The following is a 27,030-nucleotide window of genomic DNA, read 5'->3' on the forward strand; positions in this document are numbered from 1 at the left end:
CTAAATTATAAAGTTAGTTCTCAGTGAGCATTGTTCATTCAGGAATTTTCTTCTTTATTACTTTTCCTGGTTATAAAGCCCATTAGAGTTGAGATTTTGGTAACAGTTTTGTGAGGGGAACCAAGAAATACTATAAACAAAATGTTATAAATAGCTGTTCCCAAATTTGAAATTTTTTGTGATATTTTTATTAACTATTTTGTTTGAAAGCTCACAATACTGATTTGACTTCCTTTATTTCTACAACTATCTTAATTTTTTAAAATGGTATTTTAGGTTATGATACTAGGAAGCTGGCATGTTTGTTTTTGCTTTTTAATTACAGTATAACAGCTATTCCAAAAAATTTAAAATAGTACATATTCTTCAATATTTATTTATGACGACGCAGAGACAAAGGTAGAGAAAAATTTATCTTTAGAATTTTTTCTTTTGTAATTTTAAACAATGGTTGAAGTTAATGAAATTTAGAGTGCATGTTCTTTTTGTTGACTAAATCATGTTCTGATTTTTTTCTGGACATAATTGTCCAACGGAATTGGTTATGAAAATTTTTTTTTTAGAAGAGCTTTGAGGAAAGAATATTTCATTCCTTTTGTTATAGGTATTAAAATAGCATTTGCGGTTACTCTGGAGACTGTACTGGCCGGTCATGAAAACTGGGTAAATGCAGTTCATTGGCAGCCTTCATTTTACAAAGGTAGGAAGAAAAATGTACGCATATTCCTCATTTCAGTTAAATCTCAAATACAGAATTTTAAGCTGACCAGATGAAATGGAGGATGTTTTTTTAGTGTGATTAGAAATCTCGAATGAGAGACATTTTCAAGTTGGTAAAGGTATGTAGTACTGTAAGCTCTGTTCTGCTTGACGTTCAGTTCCATTGAAAATTGTCATTCTGAATGGGGAAAGTATGATTCCTGCCATAATGCCAAAACCACCATACCCTTACTAGCTTTTTCTCTTAAAAGTATTCACCTCATCTTAATGGGATTTAAGAGAGATCGACTTTCAAACCAGCTTCACTGGTAATACAAAGTTGGTAATACTGAGACATCACTGATGAAAAAATAAGACTGTTTTCCCTTCTGTTACCCTTAACCTTCATTTATGGAGTGACAATTGTGTGCATACTCAAGCTGGTGCTTGGGTGTAGAGCTGAGCAAGGCATAACCTCATCTTCTAACTCTAGCCCTTTCCCCAACACAAGAATAGAGACTAGCGATGGTTAATGCTCAGGTAACCACCATTCAGCTTTATTATGCCATATTTGCTACACTTAAAAAAATTTAGCCGTTACATATATCGATGACCCCTGTGTATTCTTTCCTGAACCCTTTCCCCTCCATTCTTTTCTAGAGGCAACTACAGTACTGAATTCAGTGCATTATTATTTCCATATGTGTTTTTATACTTTACTCTTATATGTGGCCATAAACAAATTGTTTTACAACTATAACATGTAATAACTTGCCTTTTTAGCTTAATATGCTAAACATTTGGAGCTATATTCATGTTGATTTATGAAGCCCTAGTTTGTTTATTTTTATTGCAGTTTAATATTCCATTGTCTAAATATACGACAACTTGTTTATCTGTTCTTCTAATGGTAGACATTTGTGTTGTTTCCAAAAGTTTGCTATTGCAATGCTATAGTGAACATTTTTGCAGTATTCATATTGTTTTTTTCCCTAGTAATTTACAAGCATGATGCCTGTTAATCACCTAAAGGCATTAGTTTTTATTTTTTAGATGGTGTTCTAAAGCAGCCAATGAGATTGTTGTCTGCCTCAATGGATAAAACCATGATTCTCTGGGCCCCAGATGAAGAGTCAGGAGTTTGGCTAGAACAGGTAAAAACATGGATATTTAAGAAATAGAAATTTGAGCTTAAAACAATATTTAAATTCCAAATCTATATTTTTAGAGCTACAAATGTTTCTACTTTGTACATGTTAAATAAGGAAGAACATAATCTCTGGAATCAATTGTTTCTATTGTGAGATACTTGGACCACTGATTATGAATTGTTTTCTGTCTGTTATTGCATAGGTTCGAGTAGGTGAAGTAGGTGGAAATACTCTGGGATTTTATGACTGCCAGTTCAATGAAGATGGCTCCATGATTATTGCTCATGCTTTCCACGGAGCATTGCACCTTTGGAAACAGAATGTGGCTAACCCAGTAAGAAAAGCACTGTTAAAGCATTTCTGATCAAATACAGTAAATCCGAAATGAAGCCTAGGTTAACAGTGTATTTTTACTTATAACACTCTACAGAAACATAGTAGAGGCATTTAAATTCACATGACATCACTTTTCGTAAACATTATACTGTTACTTTACTAGGTAAGAAACTCTTGCTTTTCTAAGAATAAAAGTATTCATTTGTCCAGCATTGTTGAATTGAAATTTACCCATAGTAAATTCCCTATATAAGTGAACTTAAGGTATATAAATTTTAAGCTCTCCCTTAAAACTTTATAAGTTTTTGATGGGAGTTTTTCCTAAAATGTATAATAACTTTTCTATCTTAAGGTAGAATATATAACATAGTTTGATATTTTCTTGTTGCACAGCTAGGTACTGCATAGATAGTTAATGAATGATTGACAAAAAGACATTCTGAGTACCTGTTATTTCGTCATGGAATATATTGATGCTCTCAGGGCTGTTAATATGTGTAATTCTTCATGGCCCTCCAAATATTAGGCTCTTTTAGATCTTTTTATTTTCTTCTCAGAAGTAATCTTCTAATGCTCAACATTGTATCATTTTTCACTTTCTAATTTGCTTCTAATCTGCTGCTTGGGTATTAGGAAATGAGGTAGCAGGAATGTAGTAACTAAGAGCACAGGCCTTGGAGCTAGACACCCTGGTACAGATCCTGCCTTAGCATTTATTAGCTGTGTGTCCTTGAGGATATACGTGACTTTGTCTCAGGTTCCTCATCTGTAAAATCTGGATAGTAATAGTATCTACTCACAGGGTTTTTATGATGCTTAAATGAATTAATATTTGTTAAGTATGAAAAATAGGGCCTGGCATATACTGGATACTATGTAAATGTATTTTAAATTAAATAAATGAAAAAATAAGAACATTGAAATGTGTCAGTAGATTCTGAATATGCATTTGATGGCTTCCTTTATAAAGGAAAAATCTGTGGATTTGTATAGCCTTTAGTTTGTGGGTTTTGTCAATAGTTATGTTGTCTATGAGGATTTGACTTCTGACTACATTGAATGACTTATTCTTTTCTTTGTGCTTTTCATTTGGAGTTGCTCTTCAAAATTGTTTCCACTGTTAAATTAGGAATCATCAGCTACCACACTTTAAAATAAGTAGTATTTTGGGGTATAAATTTAATTTTGTTCTTCTCTGGCCTCGCTTTAGCTATATTGCAGGTGGTCTTTGAGGGCCTTTATAGAAAAACATCAGATGAGTGAGGAGAAACTCAAACTGGAAGACAGAGTTTTACTGTACTTGTGTTTATAATTTGATTTCAGATTTATAATAGGTACTTATCAAGTATTGAGGGAGATTTTTAAAATAGACTCTATTTTTTAGAGCGGTGTTAGGTTCACATAAAAATTGAGGAGAAAATACAAAGGGTTCCTATATACCACTGCCCACACATATGCATAGCCTCCTCCACTGTCAACATCCCAAACCAGAGAGATACATTGTTACAATCAAGACTGATTTTTAAAAACACTGCCTTTTAGGACTATCATATTGGAAAACTGTACTGATAGTTTCAAAGTGCTACCAGTTGTTCAGAACTTTTTGGAAACTCCCATTAGTACTAACTTTAGAATTAGTTTTTATGTCACAGAGGAAATTAATATCATTTCTTTGTCTCAGCCTTTTTGTTTTTTTTGGCTAGAATATAGCTTAGCTTAATCATTGACCCTATTCATCACAGTTGGCTTTGAATGACCTTCAAGGTATAAATACAAACGTAATTTTCCTCTAAAGGCAAGTTTTACCACCCTTTGAGGTAGTTCAAAAAGATGCTCTTTGGACAGGCATATGACATTTTCTGTATGTCATCGTGTCACTTGATACAGGTTGCTTGGTACAGGCTCCCTTAGTAGGTGAACCAGCTAGATTTGATTGAGCCTTCTTTCCTCTGTACCTGCAACTCCTTTTACTTAATAAAGTTGTCAGGCTCACACTAAATCTGCTAACTCGTTTTATATAATACTACTTACTATTTAATTTTAACAGATAAATACGTACATAGTACCTAGTATGTGTCAGCATCATTATGCATGCTTTATAAGTATAAACTCATTTAATAATCATAATGATCCTGTGAACTAGGTAACTTTTTGACAGAAGAGTTACTTTAGACACAGAAAGGTTAAATAGTATTTGGCTTCTAGGAAGGGTTCAATAAATGAAGACTGGAGTGGAATTTCCCAGGGTTACTGCTTTAAAGGACATACTACATATTTGAATGTTTAAGTGCTAATATGCTTGACTGGAAAACAGAGCTTATTATTTTAAGATCTCATCTTGTTTACTTAGCTTTTCATCTTGCTCAGGGCCTTCAGTCTTTCCCATTATCAAGTCTGAGGGCTGAAGGCATTATCAGACATTATTTTGAGTGGTGGTGGTGGTGGTGGTCTTTGATTATTTTGATATGTCATAAACACTTTCATTGCAGAGAGAGTGGACTCCAGAGATAGTCATTTCAGGACACTTTGATGGTGTCCAAGATCTAATGTGGGATCCAGAAGGAGAATTTATCATCACTGTTGGTACTGACCAGACAACTCGACTTTTTGCTCCGTGGAAGAAAAAAGACCATTCACAGGTAAAATGTTGTACTACTTGACTCATGCACTTTAAAAAACACCCATGAGCTTATGAAAAGTGGGGCAACATCAATAGCCGTTAGGGAAATGCAAATTAAAACCATGACAAGATGCTGTTACCTACCCTCCATAGTGGTTAAAGTAAAAAATACAATAATAAGTGGTGATAAGGATGCAGAGCAACTGGAACTTTCTGCATTGCTAGTGGACATGCAAAGTGTTGCAACCAGTCTGGAAAAGCTTGGTATTTTCTTAAAAACTTAAACTTATATGCACTCTTCTTTACAATTCAAATGTTAGTTGTTATGAAAATTTATTTACTTCAATTCCACATAAAAGTTCTGTTATTTCTTATAATTTTAGGTTTATTTCATTAGGAAACACTATCAAGTCTGCAGTAAAAGCTAATTTCTGAAGTTGTATATTATTAGATAATAGTGGTTGAGGGAGATTTTTTTTCAGGAAACTTTATTCTTGGCCCTGAGTTAAAAAACATCTCAGTAAAACCTTACCACTGCTAAGTCATTGAACTGTGCTATGTATACTCAACTTCAATTTCTGACAAAAATTCCTGGAACTGCCTATGGGGCAATTCCTGAAGGCTAATGAAATTTGCAAATGCCATGACTGCTTTTAGTCACATGTGGTAGATTCAGATTAATGGAATTGAGGACATGGTGAGCAATACTATATAGTCCAGGGGTCTTCAACTCCTGGGACACGAAATGGTTTCGGTTTGTGGCCTATTAGGAACCAGGTTGCACAGCAGAAGGTGAGTGGTGGGTGGGCAAGTGAGCAAAGCTTCATCTGTATTTGCAGCCACTCCCCAGTGCTAATATGATCACCTCAGCTCCATCTCAGATCATCAGGCATTAATTTTCATAGGAGCACCAGTCCTTGGTGTCAGAAAAGTTGGGAACTGCTGCTATAGTCAATTAAAAAACAAGGCAAATGATTTGGAGTGATTTTCTGTGGTTCTTGGAGATTTGTTACCGATATTGCTCAGTTGTTTGTTCATGATCCATTAAAAACTATATCGGACTTAACAAAAACTATAAAATTTTTGCCCTTTGAAAGACACTGTCAGGAAAGTGAGAAGACCAGTCACAAACTGGCAGAAAGTATTTACAAAGCACATACCTGATAAAGAATTTATATCCAGAATATATAAAACTTTTTAGAACTCAGAAATAGGGAAACAGACAATAAGGCAAAAGATGTGAACAAATATTTCTCCGGAGAAGACTTCGGGAAGGAGATTGAGAACAGGAAAAGATTCTTGACACCATTAGTTGTTAGAGAAATGTAAGTTAAAGCTACAGTGAGATACTATTACACACCTATTACAATGATTAACATTAAAATACTGACTAGACTTAAATATTGGTGAGTGACTGAGCAACTGGAACTTTCATATACTACTGGTGGCATTGTTAAATGTACAACCAATTTGGAAACTAGTTTGACAGTTTCTTAAAATTTAAATATACATCTACCACATCACCCAGCCATTTTGCTTATAGGTAGTATTTATCCAAGAGAAATAGAAGCTTATATCTATACAAAGACTTGTATAGAAATGTTTGTTTCTGCTTTTTTTAGTAAAAGACAACTGGAAACAACCTAAATGTCTATCGATAGGTGAACAGATCAACATATACTGGTATATCTGTTCCGGGGAATATTAGTCAGCAATATAAAAAATTGAACTTTTAAAACACAACAACATGAACGAATCTGCCCTGTGGTCATATTTTCATGGCATAATAAATGATTTTGTGTCTGATATTTTGTTGAAAGGAATTTGATTTTTTTGAAACTTATTGTTTTTGTTTATCCTGTTTTAATACCCAGGTGACTTGGCATGAAATTGCAAGGCCTCAGATACATGGATATGACCTGAAATGTTTGGCAATGATTAATCGGTTTCAGTTTGTTTCTGGAGCAGATGAAAAAGTTCTTCGAGTATTTTCTGCACCTCGAAATTTTGTAGAAAATTTTTGTGCCATTACGGGCCAGTCACTGAATCGTGTACTTCATGATGTGAGTATCCCTCTAAATGTTTTAACTAAATCTTGTCACTTTGTTTTAGATTTTAAAAAGTTTGCTTAAGGCTATAAATGGAGTATATGGATAGAAAAAGAGTCAAAATGTTTTATTTTTGTCTTGACAAACTTGTGTGCTCTGTGGCATCCAGTAAATATTAAATATTTAAATATTAGAATCAGAAATTTTGTAACAGATTAGCCCAAGACACTAAAGAATTTAAATGTTAAATTAAGGCTTGAATATTATATATCATCACTGTGGCTTGTTTTGATGATTACTGTATAGTTTCATGTGGGATAAATTGATGGATATAGATTGCAGAGTTTAAGCAGATTATTGACACTTTCAGTGGCACTCTGCAAAAAATTTTTTAAATATTTGGTTATTTAAATATGTTTAAGAAAAATACTATGACTGCCTTTCTGGGAAACATCTGTGTTTGCATGAGCCTCATCAGGGATGTGCCTGTGAGACTCTTGGGTTAGAGCTCAAGGCCTTCCATTTTCAGACTACTCTTTGCTGGAAGGCAGCCTATTGCATTCCCTAGCAGACCCTGAAACTCATTGAGTTGTTAGGATTCGATGAACTCATTGATGAGAAGATCTTCATCTTTCTGGATTGAGTAGAGGGTTGGGGGTTAGCTGGAGCCTGTCTGTTGGAGATTGATTGCTTCACATTTTTGTAGTGCTGAAGTAACAGTAACTTTTAGTGTTTAAAACATTTATGCTTTTTATTTCAGCAAGACGGTGATCTTCCAGAAGGAGCTACTGTCCCTGCTTTAGGATTATCAAATAAAGCTGTCTTTCAGGGTAAGGCTTTAGTTTCCAAAATAATTGAGCCCATAGTGGTATATAAAACCTAGTTACACCCTTAACATGTACATAATGTTCATTACAGCCGATATTAAAAAAAAAAAGTACTACATGCATCTGTCTTCCCCATCACATATTTCATGACAAGTACTCAGTACACATGCAGACCCAGAAATTCATGCAGCTTTCAGAGTGTGTCATGGAGCACTACCACCACAGATGCTAATATGGTAGCCTCGGGAGTCTGTCTATAGTTTTAAAAGTTTGGCTAATGTTACATCAAAGAAAAAGGAAGGAATATTTATAGAATTGACTAGTGCTTCAAGGAGCACATTTAGAATATGCTGAAGTAGTAGGAATACCCTTGGCTATGGAATCATGTTAGTACAGCTTTGAATTACTCTGCTTCGAAGTGCCATTACTTTCTAACTGGTGGCCTTAATATTGAGATATGCATAGGAGACATAAAGATGGCGACTACATTCATCATATTGATGTGTTTCTTTTAATCCAGGAGATATAGCTTCTCAGCCTTCTGAAGAAGAAGAGCTCTTAACTAGTACTGGTTTCGAGTATCACCAGGTGGCCTTTCAACCATCCATACTTAATGGTAAGAAATGGCAAAATGATGCTTCAATAGAATTATTAGTATACATTATATGGTATCTCACTGCTGGCCAAAATAAGTGCTATTGAATTCACTTTTTTATTTGCATGAAAATAGAAAAAATAATTGCAGTGCTATAAATTTATTGTAGAACCTCCCACTGAGGATCATCTTCTGCAGAATACTTTGTGGCCTGAAGTTCAAAAACTGTAAGTTAGCTCTTTGGTCTGATTCAGTTAATGACTTGTGTTCCCCCCTCTCCCCAACTTGATTTTCTCCTTTGCTTTTTATTTTTTTTTAACCTGCATTCCCCCTGCCCTAAAGTTCTTTTAGTGTCCTTCATAAGGGGTAGGAGTCAAACCTCACATAGATTTCTGTATTACTATATTATATTTACTAGATTTGTTTACTGGTCTTGATTTTTAAAGTGGAGAAGCATAACATTATATATATTTTTTCTTTTTAAAAAAGATTTAAGATTTATTATTCTGGCTTTTGTTTATTTTGTGGTTGCTCATTAAAATCTTTTCATGGTTTATTCATGGCTGTGGGTAAAAACTTGTATTTTAATCTATTCGTGTGAATAAGTTGTATTAATTTGAGGACGTTGGTGTTTTCGTCTAGTCTCTCTTTTCTCCAAATGTTTGCCTGAACGGAAATGTAATGGTCCCTAAAAATACTGTATGTTAGGGAGATTGATGATATTCTTTTAATATTTAAAAAATTTGCAGCATGAGAATAGGTACATTTACTTATACAGGAATCATGCATTTCCTCTTTAAATTTCAGATATGGACATGGTTATGAAATATTTTGTGTTGCTTGTAACAATTCAAAAACTCTGCTGGCCTCAGCTTGTAAGGTAGGGAATTTTACTTTTTTATTTTACTTGGTCACAGGTTATTTGAGTCATTGGGCTTTTGCAAGTTTGATAGTATGGTCAGTGTTGGCCATGCCACCCTGAATGTGCCTCATCTCATCTGATCTTGGAATCTAAGCAGGGTTGGGCTTGATTAGTACTTGGATGGGAGACCACTGTGGAGTACCAAGAGCTGTAGGCTTTTAAAAAAAAAGAACACTGTGTGAATGGCCTCTGAAGTTTGCTTTTTCTGAATCCCGTTTTCTCATTCTCTTTTCCTTTCTCTCCCTTCAAAAACTACAGTTGCATTTTATTTTTTTAAACCAATAATAGTCATTTATTATCATTATCAATGCAGTTGCATTTTAAATCTATGCTAGCTGCATATATTTTGTTCCTAAATGCTTGATTTGAACTGATTTATGTTTCTCCTTAAAAATTACTTAATCAGATATCTTAAAATGAGACCTAAAAATGCAATATATTTTAAGTAATTAGAGTCATGGAGACACAGGGAGATTGAAAAAGGTGAAACTCAGAGTGCACTTCATCTGGTTTCTCGAAGAAACTCTTGGTACACACCTAAGGGAGTGGATTGTCTCCGCCCATGCCAGAATGTGGCAAGGTGGTGGATGGCTCAGCTGGCCATCAGAACATGCTACCACAGAATAATGCATTTCAAACATTTGCCTGGGAGAATGATCTTGAACTCACAATTCAGCATTTATCTATATTCTGTGGAGTGAAATAATATTTGTGGAGGATTGTTTGAAGGGTCAGAGACCCACACATTTCTCTAAATTTTCTAAAGTTTATTTTCTTGCTTTAAGCATGATGATGACTGCTGGTCAAGTTGGGTCACTGTCCCTGGTTTTGCTGCGGCTTCTTTCCATTGGCCTATATTGAGAGTCATCATAAGAGATTATTGCAGTGCCCCTACTGACCCACCCACCTTGTTTATTGTCCCCTTTATGAGAGTGGTACTGAAAGCACTTCCTTCTTTTGGAGGGGATTGTGGGGAAAAGGGTGCTTAGTAGCAGAAGTAGTTATGCTTTTGCTGAGCAGCTAATTTGTTTTTAGCTTTGGGCACTGTCCATCTGATTGTTCTTTCTTTTTCAAGTTTGCTCACTTGTAGCCACCATGTACAACTGAAGTTTTGTCATTTATGTACTTTTTCTGTGTTTTTTATTTGAATAAACAGTAGAAAAGAGATATGATAGGTAGTGTGGCTTGGGAAGTTTGAACCTGAATGGTCGTATAAAGTTGCTGGCACAGAAGAGTCAATGACCCATGGAAACATCTAGCAACTTTATCATTGAGGCACCAGCCTTACCATACTAGGTTTCTTAAATGGAGGGTGCCAGCCACACATTTTGTTTTGATTGGTAAAACAAACGATTAGATGCATTCTTTTAAACTAACATTTTAACAACTTTTTTAGGTATCATTAGTATTCTATAAGCTGCGTGTTGAAAGTGAACAATTTAATACGTTTTCACATATGTTTATACCTGTGAAATCATCACCACAATCAAGATATGAACATATCTGTCATATATGTCAACCCCCAAAATTTCCTCTGCCCCTTGGTAATTTCTCTTTTCTGCCCCCTCCTTACCCTCTCCAGCCCCCTACCATGGAAACCACTAATCTGCTTTTTGTCATGATAGAGTACTTTGCATTTTCTAAAATTTTATATAAATGGAATCATACAGTATGTACTTTTTGGTCTGGCTTTCATGCAGCATAGTGATTTGGGATTCATCCATGTTGTGTGTTTCAGTAGTTTATTCTTTATATTGCTGAGTAGTTCTCCTTTTTATACATATATCATATTTGTTGATCTATTCATTTATTAATGGGCATTTGAATTGTTTACAGTTTTTGGCTTTTACCAATAAAGCAGCTGTGAATATTCATGTACAAGTTTGCATGAATATGTGCTTTCATTTCTTTTGAGTAAATACCTATGAGTGGAATTGCTAGATGATGCGGTAGATGTATTTTTAAAATTTTAAGAAACTGCCAAACTATTTTCCAAAGTATTGTATCATTCTACAAGCGTACCAGCAGTGTATTAGAGTTTCAGTTGCTCCACACGCCCATCGACACTTGATATGGTCATTCTTTTTACCTATTCTAATAGGTATATAACATGTCATTGTGGTTGTAATTTGCATTTCCCTAATGACTAATGATGTTGAACATCTTTCATCTATATATCTAATATGCTTATTTTCCATCTATATCTTCTTTGATGAAATATCTGTTCACATCTCTTGTCCATTTCTTTATTGTTCTCTTTTTACCAAATTTTGAAAAGTTCTTTATATACATTGGCTGCAGCTATCAGACAGATGCTATGTAGGTAATTATTTCTAGTGGGTTGTCTTTTCATTTTCCTAACAGTGTTTTTCAAAGAGCAGAAGTTGTGTATTTTAGTGAAATCTAATTTACCATTTTTTTTTCTGAATTGGGTTGTGCTTTTTGTGTAGTATCTAAAATTTTTGCCTAACTCAAGGTCACAGGGATCTGCTGTTTTGTTCTGGGAGTTTTATAGACTTTATGTTTTATATTTCGATCTGTAATACATCTTTAATTAATTCTTGCCATTGTATAGATTAAAGTTGATTTTCTTGTACATGTATGTCCAATTCCATCATCATTTGTTGAAAAGACTATCCTTTCACATACTGCATTTTGCACCTTTGTCAAAAATCAGCTGTCCATATATGTGTGGATCTATTTCTGGACTTTATTCTATTCATCTTTTTTTCTGTTTTGATTCCAATTCCATATTCTCTTAATAACTACCTTTTAATAATATGTCTTGAAACTAGGAAGTAATTGTCTTCTAACTCTCTTCTTTTCACAGTTGTTTTGGCTACTCTAGGTTCTTTACTTTTCCATATACATTTTAGAATCAAATTGACAGTTTCTACAAAACCAATTCTGGAATTTTGATGGGGATTGCATTGAATCTGTAGATTAATTTGGGGAGAATTTTAACAGTATTGAGTCTTTTGACACATGAACGTAGTATGCCTCTCATTTAGTTTAGGTCTTTAATTTCTCTAAGTAATGATTTTTTTAGTAAACTTTTTATTTTAGAATAAGTTTAAATTTTATGAGAAGTTGCAGAGATAGTACGTAGAATCCTGTTTATACCTCTCACCCAGTTTTCCCCAATGCTAGTATTATCATCAGGAATATTACGTAGTTTTTGGTGGCAGGTCTTACACATATTCTGTCAGACTTATCCTTACTTCGTATGTTTTATCCGATTGCTTGTTGCTCACATATGGAAATATAGTTGCTTTTTGTATATTGATCTTATATCCTGTGACCTTGCTAAAGTTATTTACTGGTTCTTGTAGCTTTATTGTAGATACCGTAGAATTTTCCATGCAGATGCTTATATTGCCTATGAATAAAGAAAGTTTTACTCTTTTCCCATATGAATATTTTAATGTTAAATAGAAGTGGTAACAGCCGTATTCCTCATCTCAGGAACAAAACATTCCGTTTACGTCCAGTAAGAATGATGTTTGCTATAGATTTTTCTGTAGATGTTTCTATAGACTCGCTCTTTATGAGGTTGCATAATTTCTCCCCAATTTCTAGTTTGTAGAGTTTTTATCATGGAATGGATGTTAGATTTTGTCTAATGTTTTTTCTTCATCCGTTGACACGATCATATTATTTTCCCTTTTGAGTTTATTAACGTGATGAATTACATTGATTTTCAGATGATAAACCAACTTTGCATTCCTGGAATCAGACCCCACTTGCTCATGATGTATTATTATCTTTTTATATATTTTTGGACTCAGTTTTCTAAAATTTTGTTTAAAACTTTTATATATAATACATGAGGAGTGATGTGATATAGTTTTCTTTCCTGATAATGGCTTCATCTGGTTTTGGCATCAGTAATGATAGCCTCATAGAAATGTTTTCTTCTCTGCAATTTTCTGAAAGAGTGTGTAGAATTAGTTATATTTCTTTTTTAAATGTTTGGTAGATTTCACCAGTGAATCCAACTAATCCTGGCATTTTCTTTGTGGGAAGGTTTTTAACAACAAATGTAACTTTAATAGATTGTAATCTATTTAGGTTATTCAGTTTTTCTTGAGGGTGCTTTTGTAATTTGTGTCTTTCAGGAAATTTCCCTTTCATCTGAGTTGTCAAATTTATTAGCTTAAAGTTATTCATAATATTCCATTTTGGTCCTTTTAATATCTGAGAAATCTGTGGTGATACCACCTTCCTTATTCCTCCTATTAGTAATTTATATCTTCTCTCTCACACCCTCTTTTTTTTTTTTTTTTCCCTGATGCATTCTGGGGATTGATTAGGAAATTGGTATTGATATTTTCAAAGAAGCAGCTCTTGGTTTCATTTATTGATTTTCCTCTGCTGTTTTCCTTGTTTTTATTTCATTGAATTTTGCTATTTTTATTCCTTTTTTTTCTACTTAGATTTCATGTTCTATTTCTAATTAAATAAGGTTAAAGCTGAGTCGATTTCAGACCTTTTTAATATAAGTGTTTAACTTTATTACTTCTATATACTGTAAACTTCCCTCTATTGTTTTTGAGACATTCTGCAAATTTTAATATGTTTTTATTTTTGTTAAATTAAAGATACTTCTAATATTACTTTGATTTCGTCTTTAACCTATAGGTTATTTAAAACATATTATTTAGTTTCTATATGCTGTTTTCTAGTTATATTTCTGTTACTCATTTCTGATTTAATTTCATTGTGGTCAGAGAACACAGTATGATTTGAATCCTTTGAAATTTAATCTTGGTAAGTTTCCACGGTCACCTTGAAAAGAATGGGTTCTGTTTCTGTTGGGTGGAGTGTTTTGAAAATATGAACTATGTCAGATTGGTTGATAATATTGCTCAAGTCTTCTTTATCCTTTCTGTTTTTTTGAGAGTGGCGTTTTGAAATCTGACTGTAATTGTTGACTTGTTTTTTAATCCTTACAGTTCAATTTTTGCTTTATGTATTTTGAAATTCTGTTGTTAAAACATTTATTATTATTATTTTATTATTATTATTATGTCCTCTTGATTACTAGTTTATTGTTGAAATGACCCTCTTTATTTCTGGTAAAATTTTATTCTCTGAAATCTACTTTGTCTAATATGAGATAACCATTCCAGCTTTCTTTTGAGTAGTGCTTTAATTATATATCTTTTTCCATCATTTTACTTTTAAGCTATTAGTTTTTCAAGTGGGCTTTTTGGGGGCAGCATATAGTTGGATCTTTTTTACTCATCTTGATAATCTTTCATTTTAATAGGGGAGTTTATTAGACTATTTGTACTTAATGTAATAAATGAAATGGTTGGATTTAAATCTGCCTTGCTATGTGTTTACTTCTCGATCATTTGTTTTTTGTTCCATTTTACTAATTGGATTAATCGATTAGTTTTTATGTCCATTTTACTTGTCCATTTTATGTCTATTTTCTTTGTCCATCTTAACGTCCATCTTCTTTTTGGTTAGTAGATATAAATGTTGTTGTATTATTTTATTAGCTGTTTTACATTTTATAGTACAGTTCTCTAATATACCACAGTCTACCTTTGAGTAAAATTGTACTATTTCATGTACAAGTTAAGAACTTTATAGAAGTATACTTTTGTTTCCCCCTACTTTGTGGTATTGTTATACATTTTGCTTATTCTTAGAAATCCCACAACATATTATTTTTTACTTTGACCAATTAGCTGTTATTGAGATTTAAATAATAAAAAATTTTCCATTAGATATTATTTTCTTTCTGCCTAAAGGATATTCTTTAGTATCCTTGTAATGCAGTTCTGCTGGTTCTGAATTTTTTCAGCTTTTACCTGTCTGAAAAAAATCCATTTCTTCTTCATTTTTGACTGATATTTGTGGTGGGTAAAAAATTGTTGGTTTTCCTTTCAGCCGTTTTCTTTCGACTTGCATTGTTTCTCATAAGACAGCTGTAATTTTTCTTTGTTCCTCAGTAATGGTTTTTTCTTTCAATACAATTTTATATTTATTGCTGTTTTTAAACAATTTGATTATTGTCGGTATGGGTTTCTTCATGTTTCTTGTGCTTGGGTTTTACTGAATTTGGATCTGTAGGTTTATTGTTTTTATCAAATTTGGAAAATTTCAAGCCACTATCTTTTTAAGTATTTTCTTTTCTCACTCTTTATGGGGACTCTAGTTACACCTATATTTAACTGCTTGGATTTGTCATTGAGTTCAGTGATATTCCTTTTTTTAACCATTCCGTGATTCATTTTTGTCTCTTAGAGATCAGTATTCTTTGTTGCTAGATATCTCATATTTTGGAGTGCCATCATTTTCATGTACTTTGGATTTTTAGTTTTTTCACATAATACTCCATATTGACTAGAAGTGAAGTCTCTAAACTATTAATTACACAATTAATACACAAATGTATTCCTGTAAAAATATTGAAACATTATGAGTACAGCATTAGTCTCTGATGATTCATCTCTTCTAATCCCAATCTTTGTCTTCCTAAAGACTGTACACCTAGTTGTGGTATGTTATCTTCTCAGAAATTTTTTTTTGCATTTACACAGATACATAAAATATACCTATAGAGACAATATCTTATTTTAAAAATGTTTTCAGTTTATTTCTATTTAAATTGCTTCATCATTGTTTCATCTCTGTTCTACAGGCAGCTAAAAAAGAGCATGCAGCTATCATCCTTTGGAACACTGCATCTTGGAAACAGGTGCAGAATTTAGTTTTCCACAGTTTGACTGTCACACAGATGGCCTTTTCACCTAATGACAAGTTCTTACTAGCTGTTTCCAGAGATCGAACCTGGTCACTGTGGAAGAGGCAGGACACAATCTCACCTGAGTTAGGTAAAAACAGCTTCTCATTGAGAGGATTGGTTGTGAAACAGATATCCATTTTATCCACCTTGGGCAGCTGTTGGGTGAAGAGAAACAAATGATACCAGGATGAAGAGTGGAGCCTCACTATTGTGAAGTCTTTCAGAATTCTCTTAGAATTGAGAAAGACTCAACCTCGTAAGATTTAAACACAGGCGACCTTTTGGTTGACCTCCTTGTGCTTATGTAGTTAGAATGGCATGTGTTCAGACATTTGAGTTTAAGAAATATAAAAATCTATATATAGAAAATCTAGATTTTGCAGACAGTTATAGAATGCCACCATATTCTGAGCTAGGATATTTTGGGACAGGAATAATGAAGATTTAATTAAATTATGAAACTTAGAAGGACCATTATCTTTATCCTTTTCCTGCCCATCCATGTCACTTCGATAAGTGGGAATGGTGTTTTAACCATCCATCTGTGAATAACATGACCCCTGGGCAAAGATTTTAACCCATCTACCTACCTTTCTACTCTGAGCCTGACAAATTGATAAAAATAAAAAATAAAAGGAAAACGTGTAATTCCTATTCCCCCAGATTCTTTGGGTAAAATCTAGAGTGTTATTTACACATATTTTTATTTTTTCCATTGAATTCATCTTGTGATATTTCTAGTCCCTTAGTTTCTTGTCTTTTATAGAATACCAGGGCCTATGACACATACTAACCAGTATGTGTTAGAACAGACTGATTTATTTTGCAGCTAGTGATTTCCTAACATGCCACGCCTACTTTTAAAAATGTTAAAATGATACTGATAACATATCCTTTAATTTGCTGTATCTTTGTGACTTAAGAATTAGTAAATACCTCTGCTTCCTTCCTCGTAAGAAGTTATATATTTTAGGGTTTACTCTATATAAGGACTAGAAGTTACATTTAAATCTTACAAAGGAAAAGATTTTTTTTTTTTTTAAGTTTGGGTTTATTTTTTTAACATTATTCAAGGGTGCATTAATCTTTTTTCTATATCTTAATATGCAAATCTGGCTACTTCCTGAGTAAAGTTAAATTGCTTCAGGCCTCTTCTATCAGCATAAATTAAACCTTTAGCTAAGTGCCTGGAGGATGTTTGTCATCAGTCATTAAAGACTGACTAAATATAAAATCATTCCTTACTAGAAAGATAACTGTATGCCCATAGTCTTCTGGTGAGAGATCAACTGCCTAGCTTTAGTCTGTTGCAAAAGTCAGCATATATAAATTGAATACTAAATTACATGATATATATGGTATTTAAACATAGCTTTCTAACAAGTAAAAAACAGCTTTCTCTGCTTTGTGAGTAGTGCGTATGTGTTTCTTTCAGATCCAATTTTCAGTCTCTTTGCCTTCACTAACAAAGTCACTGCTGTGCACAGTAGAATTATTTGGTCTTGTGATTGGAGTCCTGATAGCAAGTTTTTCTTCACTGGAAGTCGAGACAAAAAGGTAATATATTTTACTCAACTATTTTTCCAGGTGTAAAATAATATTGTTACAGGTATGTTTAGACAGAAAACATAATCCTGACTTTCTGGTACAACCTTTAAAAATCTATTTATGTATTCTCGTTTGTGTTTTTTGTAAGCATACATAAAAAGGTATTTTCTTACTTTTTAAATTCTGTAAGTACATGTCTCCGAAATATCAAATATGAACATGACCTGCATTAGATGGTCCCTGAATGAGAAAAGTAGTAACAAATGGATCAGGACTAAGAGAATAGGGGAGCAGAAGCCAGGAAAGGATGCATAAGGGGAAAAACACTTTCCACCTATTTTTACTTTTATGAATTAAAATTTTTTTTCTGTCATGAATACTTATTACCTTTTCATTCAGTGGTGAGAGTGGGACGTGTGTATGAGATCGAAGCTTTGAAAAACACAGAACAAGTTAGCTAGCAGTAGGTTTTTGACCATGACACTCACCCTTGTTCTCTGAGAAATGTTTACCTGGCTTCTGGTCGTTTCTCTGTGTTCATGCTCTTTTCTTTTTCTGCCTTTCCTGCAGACCAGAAATGTTAAGACAGTTGAGCATTTTCCTTTCCTCTCCCTACCCTCACCTAGTCATGGTACAATTTACTGAAGCAGAGAGCTAGCATAGACATGTTGTCATACAGTAAGACACTGAAATGTCAGCCTCTAAAACTCTTCCTTTTGGACCTTCATTTCTGTTCACTTGCCTGTTTAATTTTTCTCTGGCATTTATTTGTCTGCACTGTGCTAGCTGCTGAGGAAGTAGGACTGCTTGTGCTCTCTATAGTCATGCCCAGTAGCAGATGATCCAGCTGTGGCTCTTGGAGACACATCAGGGCTGAAATAGACAAAGCACATGACTCCAGTGATGACTCCATCTACTGCACATTCTCAGAGACACATTTCTGCTTCCTTGGGCAGAGCCTTCTGCTCAGAATCTTGCTTTGGTCCTGCATTTTCTTGTCTGCTTCACTTCCCTCTCTGTGTCTTTGTGACCAGTCAGACCTTCTTGAGGCATGAGCTTCCAGGGAAGCATCATTTCCTATACAGGGTATCTTTAAGGTTAGGGTCTCCTGATAGTTGAGCTGATGCCCTAAGCAGTGGGTAGTATAGAGGAAGAGCCAGGGACTTCATTGTCCCCATACATGACAGGTGCATGAGCCCCTCAATGAGGACGCGATCAATAGAATCTCACTGGATCAGAACTGATTTCTTGAGTGTAAAGGGAATGCCAGGTGCGCCTCCTGGTCTCTGGGCAGAGGCAGTCTGTCTTTGGATGGCACACTTAGGTAGTTGAAGTCTCAGAGACTTGTGTCAGCTACACTGTGGCTTCTCTATGGTGCTTGAAATATGCTCTGAAGTTCTGGAGCACAAATGATAATATTTATTTAAATGCCAGAGCAAATATTTTATGTTATCTATGTCATTGAAACTCCAATGCATTGCCAGAAACCTTACAAAGAGGAAGCTTTACAGAGTTTGATCTGTCTGCATTAGGTGGTTGTCTGGGGTGAGTGTGACTCCAGTGATGACTCCATTGAGCACAGCATCGGCCCCTGCTCCTCTGTCCTGGACGTGGGTGGGTCTGTGACAGCTGTCAGCGTCTGCCCAGTGCTTAACCTCTCCCAACGGTCAGTCTCTTTGTGGGGGGCTTCATTATATGTTTTCTTTAAGAAGATCACTTGGTTTCTCAATATATAGCTCTTTTATACTTACATTTATGGGTTCTTTTAGCTTCTAAGCTATTATTTTTTTCATAATGCTTATGTTTCTCATAAGCATTTTTAAATTGATAGAATTCATTGATATTTAGAGTGGCAAAGGAGAGATTGGGAGTGTGGCTCAAATGTTCTTATTTCACCAAATTCAGGGCTATGGTGCTTTCTCTGTACCAAGTGTCTTCAGCAGAATGAGGGGCCCTATAGCCAGCCTCACAAACATTGGTTTTGCCAGTGGTGGATAGAAGTAAAACTGTGTGCACCATCGATGGAGAGAAGGCTCCTTAAGGGCACAGGATAGCAGTGCAACCCAGTGCACTGGGCTGGTGCTTTTAAACAGAGTCCTTTGTAAGCGTGGAACAGTTGGGAACACTGTAAAGAACTACTTTAGAGTAGATGATGGAGATAACAGAAATTCATTCTAAATTAATCACTTTCTTCCCCCTCTTAAAAACAGATATGTCGTTGCAGTAGGATTAGAGTGTGGAAAGATTTGTTTATACACCTGGAAAAAGACTGATCAAGTTCCAGAAGTAAATGACTGGACCCACTGTGTAGAAACAAGTCAAAGGTATATTCTATTTCTATTTCCATCAGACTAGAAATCATGGAGTTTTTAGTAGCAAATTTTATGCTACAGTTGTATGGGGAGAGACACAAATCTTTATTCATGGTGCTCACCACTAAATAGTTCTTCTATTCTATGGTAAAATCTTCAAATTAATGTTTGTTATTATATTACACTTGGTTTTTAAAAGCTTGCTTGACCATATTGCTTATTTGCATAATATTGTCTTGATAGATAACACATTTGAAATAAAAGTGATTTTTCTAATGTGTTTTAGAATGTGATTATAATAGATTCTTAATAAAGTTTTATTCAAAATGTCAGTGATGTTTTGAAATACTATAGATTCTGTTTTGGTGGCTACATCTTGTGTTTGAACACTTTAGCTCAGGTCCTATAATGGAGTAAACTGTTGAGTGCCCCTCAAAGCCCCATGACTGGCTTCCAAGCACAGTACTCTGTCCCTGAGCCTTATACCCTGGACACAGGCCTTTGTCACCTGAGCTGGCTTAGAGTACATGCCATTTGCAACCTCCTTTTCACTCCAACCTGCCTAGACAGCAGGGATCATTTTTATATCACTTTTAACCCATTATTTTTTTAAAATGTCTAAACTTTCCAAGAAGGTCACCAACATCATTCTATATCAGGTTTTCTTAGGATTAATTCTTCAACTTTCATATATCTACACTGTTCAGAATATGATTTCAAATACAATTTCAAATGACAGTATCATAATGAGGTGATTGGCTTGAAAGAGGAAAATTTGCGAGTACATCTCTTCTGTTTTTATTTTTACTTTTCAATTATAGCTGACATACAATATTTTAGTAGTTTCAGGTATACAACATAGTGATTAAACATTTATATAACTTATGAAGATGAGCACATATCTTTACAAGATTTTTCATCTAGGGGAGCTATCTTATCTACTAAGCATGTTAAGTGCTCATTATAATTGTATTTGTTAAATGAGACCACCTTTGTTACTCTTTTCTTCATGGCTTCTCCCACCTCTCTGATGGTGGGCTTAGCAGTTGGACTAGTTCGTACTGTTGGCTTACTAAAGAGGGAAGTATTCCAATGAATTCTGCATTCCACGCACTTGAAATTTTCTCTCTTCCTGGGCTCACTTCCCTTTTCTTTTCCTTCCTTTCACCTTGCTTGTCCATAGTGCTCCCTCTGCAGTCGTCTGATACCCAGATCACATCCATGGCCCAATGTAGGACAACTGGCAGGAAGCCTCTTAGCACAGGCAGGGGTCATGTACAGAATTTGAGTTTTTTATTTTTATTTTTTTTATAGTCATTATTGTGACTTCGGATTTGTAAGAACTAATTCCTGACTTAACACATTACATTATTTTGATTGCTGATATTCCAGCTACCAAATTTGAAGTACCTTTCAAGTGAACTTTTTGCTAGTTATGAGATAACAAAGGTAATTAATAAGCAAATACTGCTTTTCAGGTTGATTCCCCCCATTCTCTGTCTTCTAAATGTGATGTATTAATATTCTGGATTTAAATATTGAAAGCTAGATATTTTTATATATATACATATGTATATATATTTCAGTGGTATCACTACTTCAAATCATTCTTGTAATGAAATGAGAGAATGTTAATATTGATCAGTAACACATTCCAGTGATAGTGGTGTCACTTAAAATATTTTTGGAACTTTTATCACTTGTGTCCAGAACTAGCTTACTAGATATAAGAAAACCAGTTGTAATACCTTTTATACTTTTACTCATTTTGATTGCTTTCTTTTTTAAAGCTCAGCATTCATTTTACTGATAAAGCTCATCTCCAAATGACTTTTGACTGCTTTCAGTAATCAGATTCATCCTCACAGGAAGATGAGCTGTCATGGAGAGTACTCAAATCATAACCTGTATAATGTGGAAGCATTTCCTGTAGAAGAATTTCGGGAAGCATTGAGGCACAATACTGTAGAAATGTTTATTACCTCCCAGAGGGGCCACCTGCAAGGGCTCAGTCATTGGTTGCATAGGTTCTGGTGTACTGATTTTAAAGTGTGTTTCATTCGTTCAAGGTTATACTTTATTCCTACCTTTTGATCCTGAGAGCTCATCTGGTGACAGGGACTCTCACCATTTGAAAGTATAATTTGTGTGCTCTGGCACTGTTTTCAATCTTTACTGCTTTAAAACCTAAGTTTTTCACTTTATTCATGTTTGGTTTGGAGGTCTAATTTTTAGGTTAAATTTATAGAGGATATTATATTTTCATATTTATTTAACAATCTGTTTTGGGAGCATTATAGGTCTGCTATGGGTCTGAGCATGAGCATTAATATGAGTATCTTGCCCAAGGTCATGTAGTTGAAGATCGTGCTGGTGACCAAAGTTCTTTCACTGGGCAGTTTATTAAATCTTTCACTGTCTTTCTTTACCCAGAAGTAAAATGTATGAGGCCATCCATTTTATAGGGATGTGAGAAGAATAAAATAATCTAGAATATGTTGCAGAGTTGGAATTCTTAAACACATTTAGTTGTTATCAGAAAGGCTGATTTTAATAGCCGTAAAATGAATTCCACTAATCATTAAAACAAACTTTGATGGAAATTATCTATTTCTTGCTCTTTTTGGTGTTATCGTTGGTCAATAAGTTAAATATTGACAGTTTTAAGTAAAAGATGTTTTCAAGGTTAGAATAAAATTGTTAAAATATTGATGGTATTTTAAAGCCTATAAATTTTGATTTTTAAGTTTTGACTTCCATTTATATTAACATCAATAGTAAGAGTATACTAGTTAATATGTAGGTAAGTACCCATTAAAATATTTTGTCATAGCATATGTTCATTTCATGATTTCTCTATCTTTGTTTTAGCCAAAGTCATACACTTGCTATCAAAAAATTATGCTGGAAGAATTGTAATGGAAAAACAGAACAGAAAGAAGCAGAAGGCACTGAATGGTTACACTTTGCAAGTTGTGGTGAAGATCATACTGTGAAGATACACAAAGTGAACAAATGTGCATTGTAATGGACAATAACTACAAGCATATAATCATTGGTGTTTTAAAATATTTAACATGTAAATGGATAGCTGGTCTTTACCTCATAATTTCATTGAGTTTCATTTTTAAGTCCTGTACCAGTAGTATTAATTTGGGTCACTGACCCTTCGAAATCTAATGAAAGTTATAGATTCTTTTCTCAAAATTGTTACATATGCACACACCCTCAGAACCTTGCCCCATACTTCCAGGGGTTCACACCTGCATCCATGTGTTCCAGATTAAGAACCTTTGTTCTTTTTTTATGAACCAAACGGCTTATTTTATGTTATTTTGGGCCTTCTCTTTTCATATGCCCCTCTTTGGGACATTTCATTATTTATTACCCTCTTCAGAGGAAGGGCACAGAAAATAGAGAGAGGAAAAAATCCAGATTACTCAATTTCTATTTAAACAGTTTTTGTAAATAGATCACACAAAGTGTGGTCTTGACCCTTTGTTTCTGGTATACACCAACCATTTTAGGAATTTGGCAGGCAGTTGGGAGTTTGAACTGCATTCAGTCATTTCATTTACTCTTTAAAAGTACATAGATTTTTCTCTTGTGGTTTGACTTAAAGAATAATATCCTGACATTTAATCTGATGTATGAGCTGAAAAGCAGAGTTCTGAATCATCTGAATTTGTGTGTAATATGACATAAATGAGTCATAAGAGTTAAAGGATATCCCCCCTAGGAGAATGAGTAGCGGGAGCAGAAAGAAGAAGATGCTAGAAACAATATCAGGTGTGTCATCTGAAGTTTGAGAAGTGGTCACAAAAACTGGGACTTGGGAGTTGGGTTGAGAGAGGTTAAGAGGTTTGTGAGAAGTACTGTGAAGACCAGTGTGAGGTTTGCCCTGACCCTGGAGTCACCTGGCTAATTAGCAACTGAATGTACATTATCTACAGAAAGAAGGGAGGAGTTTATGCAGTTATCTAACATGACATGTGGCTTCCAAAGGAATTAAGTGATATTTTGCCTAAATGGAGACTTCTAGATGAGCATTATCCAGTATTTCTAATCCAATAGAAGTATGAGAGCTACATATAGAATTAAAAAAAATTTTTTTTTTCAGTGATTCCAGCTTTTATTTTTCCCCTTTTCACAAAACAAGGTAGAAGACATAATACAGGATTAAAACCACAAAGGTAGTTAAATCAGTAGAACATGTATACACAAAAATATCTGGATAAGAAGACAGGCTTGTTTACAATGAGGAAACATGTAAATTAAGGTAGTTTGTAGTTTTCATAGGAAACATTTAAAAAGATCACATATATGCTACTTGGGTGCCACTGTTTACAGCAATATTGAAGGGGAGAAAACTACTCTTTTCAGGACATATCCAGGTTTTACAGCAGTAGTGTAATACGCAAAACTATGTTACAGCTAGTTAATCAGAGTTTACTAATTGTTCCCAAATATGTCACCGTTTCTGCCCTCAGAAGTTCATTTCTACAGATTTCAACCACTCTAAACTTCTAGCTACTGAGAGAGAGAATGATTCTAAGATGCTTCCTAAGAGTTAGAAAATCTCTACAGACCCAAGGCCATCTATCATCTCCACAAGTCTGCTCTCACCAACAGCCCTTATATTCTTCAGAGAAATAGCTAGGAAAAATGTCAAGACGCTAGCATAGTCATTACCTCCTAGGCCAAATCTATGACAAAAGCAGCCAACATTACCATAAAATGAAAATCTTGCGGCGTATCTTTAAAGGCTTATTCTGGTCTTGAAAAATTGGTAGGATAAGATTATTTTCTGCTGAATCTTCACCACAGGAAGACTTGTTCTTTATTGGCTGGTCTTGGAGTGAAGGTCACAGACAGGAGTCTTAACCTCTTAAGTACTTTAGTTCCAGTCAGCTGAAAATCTGAATTTAAAAGTATGCTAAAAATCCTAAATCCAAGCTTTCATAAGTTTGCTATTAAAAAGCCTTTAAGGGCTTACTAACTTGAAGTTGTAAGTGAACAGGGACAAGATCTCTGAACCTGTCAGGTTCCCATTTCGGAGGAAGGATCGATGTTTCCTACAGATTGCTCAATTTTGCATAAGGGAGAAACCAACATACTAGGGCAAAGAATTAGTTTCACTTTATTTCATGAGGATTCTTCTCCCATAGTAAAGAAACAGAATGAGGAATGAATCTTAACTTCATCAGAAATGGTAAACTTGGTGTCTGTTCATGAAGCCAGACAGTTTTTTAAGCAGACTGGAAGCAGACAGTAGAACCAACTTCCTGTAGGCATTAAATCTTGTATTTAGTGAAAGCAAAGATCAACTTGAGCAATATCCAAAGTCACTGTTAACTATTAAAGGGTGAATGAAATTCGCCACTATATTACTTAAAGAGAGGTACCTACAAGTAATCCAATTAAACCTGGTTGAAAAAAAATCCAAATAAGTTGTGTTTAGGAATAAGTTGTTCATATAAGGAAGGCCAAATGATGAGAATGCACCTAGCTACACTTGACATGAAGACACTATGCATAAAACCTTACATGGCAAGTGAATTTCTAGTGACTAAGGGCAGGAGAAAGAACAAAGAGCTACTTCTGCAACATTTTAGTATCCAGCTAGCATAGTAGAAACTTCTGAAGAGCAATGTATATGCCATTAATCACTGAATAAAGCAGTTGCATTATTTTTTTGTCCGATAAGCTTGTTTACCTCCCTTGGGCCATTCCAGTGTATTTCGAAATGATTCCATGTTGGTTTAGTCCAGCAAGCAAGAGTATGAAAGTCACTATCAGGTGAGGAGAAGGGTGTGGACTTGCTGTCCTACTCAAGCAACCTCAGCAAGAGAAACGGTCGTGGTCACGAAGTACGTTTTTGGCTTCTTTAGTGTGAAGAGGCGTTTCCACCAGCTCACAGCTCCACATCGAGCTTTTACTAGATTGCTGCAGATTTCATAGAATCTTAGTTGTGGCTCAGTAGTCCATTTATTGGAGCCAAAAATTCTAGGCTTGTCAGCCAAGCACAAAAAACAAAACAGGAAACACCAGACAACAGGTGGATCTAGATAGTAGAAGTCAGAAACACCAAAGAAGCCACACCCATGATAGTAGGTGGAAGGCAGGCTCATCCCACCTGAGGACTTCATCAGCATCACTTCAGTCTATCCTTGCAGCTGCTCTTCCAGACTTGGGGTCTCTCCAGCCAGCAGGTTGGTACTGCGATTATCTTCTACCATTGTCCCCAAGATGCCACTTCAGTGAGCCTTCCCCTAAGACCACAGCAACCCAACCTGCCTGTAATTTAAAAATTTCTAGTAGTCACATAGTAAAAAGAAATAGGTAAAATTTATTTTAATGATGTATGTTTAAACAATATGTCCAAAATAATATTTCAATATATAATCGATATAAAAGATTACTGATTATATTTCATACAATATAAAGTGCATTTTACATTTAGAGCCCGTTTCAGTTTGGACTAACCACATTTCAAGTGCTTGTATGTGGACAGTACAGTTCTAGATGATTGAGTGTTTATGAACTTGTTTTTCAGGCATGTGTGCACATGTATGCACTGAGGCAGCAAGCTTCTGAGCTTCCCAACCTCAGAAGCCAGGACATCCTGAACTACTATTTCCTTGCTTATCAACTGAATGATTTGAGTCTATCTTCACTGGCAGACAGGGATTTGTTCAGATCCCATGCATGTGGGATTCCAGAGCCGATTCAACGGACTAACTTTGCTCCTTAGAGCCTTTTCCAGCACAGAACTCAAATCTCCGAAGGTTCCCTGAAATTAGGCCTCCTCTTGGTTGGTTATTGTTTTAATTTGTCAGTTGTGTTTGTGGAGAGTTTACTCAAGATGTCCTGAAGCATCTTCCTTGGTAATCACCCAGGTAATTCAGTTCAGTAAGCGTTCACAGGACTTGCTGTACACTTGACAGTCTGCATTGTAATTAGTACACTTACATTGTAATTTTATACACGCAGGTTGTAATCTGCTGAAGGAGAACCCTTTGAACTATATTGTAGTTATGTGTGATATATAAAGCAAAAGGGCAGTCTTGGAACTGTGCTCCAGAGGAGCTGTGGAGTATTTCACAATCTCCAACCTGCCCTTCCCTAGTATCCCTGATATTCCATTTCTCTGCTTGGTTCACAGCACAGAATTTGGATTGATGCAAAGTGCCAGCCTAAGCAATTGCT

General features: G+C 34.8%; 1 protein-coding gene and 2 pseudogenes across 2 annotated transcripts in view; 2 read left to right on the forward strand and 1 right to left on the reverse strand.

Annotated features, from left to right (window-relative positions):
• The window catches only part of ELP2 (elongator acetyltransferase complex subunit 2), a 38,057-nt gene extending 12,546 nt beyond the window's left edge, over positions 1-25,511 (forward strand). The window contains exons 9-22 of one of the 2 annotated variants that reach the window (XM_016127300.2): positions 605-700; positions 1,753-1,853; positions 2,053-2,184; positions 4,676-4,825; positions 6,681-6,869; positions 7,615-7,684; positions 8,202-8,297; positions 8,446-8,503; positions 9,084-9,156; positions 15,857-16,049; positions 17,397-17,518; positions 19,042-19,175; positions 19,720-19,833; positions 22,693-25,511. In XM_016127300.2, coding sequence (XP_015982786.1) covers positions 605-700; positions 1,753-1,853; positions 2,053-2,184; positions 4,676-4,825; positions 6,681-6,869; positions 7,615-7,684; positions 8,202-8,297; positions 8,446-8,503; positions 9,084-9,156; positions 15,857-16,049; positions 17,397-17,518; positions 19,042-19,175; positions 19,720-19,833; positions 22,693-22,849 — 1,685 coding nt within the window. In that variant the 3' untranslated portion in view covers positions 22,850-25,511. The remainder of the gene's footprint in view (positions 1-604; positions 701-1,752; positions 1,854-2,052; positions 2,185-4,675; positions 4,826-6,680; positions 6,870-7,614; positions 7,685-8,201; positions 8,298-8,445; positions 8,504-9,083; positions 9,157-15,856; positions 16,050-17,396; positions 17,519-19,041; positions 19,176-19,719; positions 19,834-22,692) is intronic. The other variant, XM_036229965.1, reaches the window with a different exon arrangement.
• Positions 9,237-9,355, forward strand: LOC118610645 (annotated as a pseudogene).
• On the reverse strand, positions 25,484-26,060 carry LOC107501289 (annotated as a pseudogene).
• Positions 26,061-27,030: the final 970 nt, after the last annotated feature.

This window comes from Rousettus aegyptiacus, unplaced genomic scaffold, assembly GCF_014176215.1.
Source record: "Rousettus aegyptiacus isolate mRouAeg1 unplaced genomic scaffold, mRouAeg1.p scaffold_m13_p_12, whole genome shotgun sequence".
Classification (NCBI taxonomy): Eukaryota; Metazoa; Chordata; class Mammalia; order Chiroptera; family Pteropodidae; genus Rousettus; species Rousettus aegyptiacus.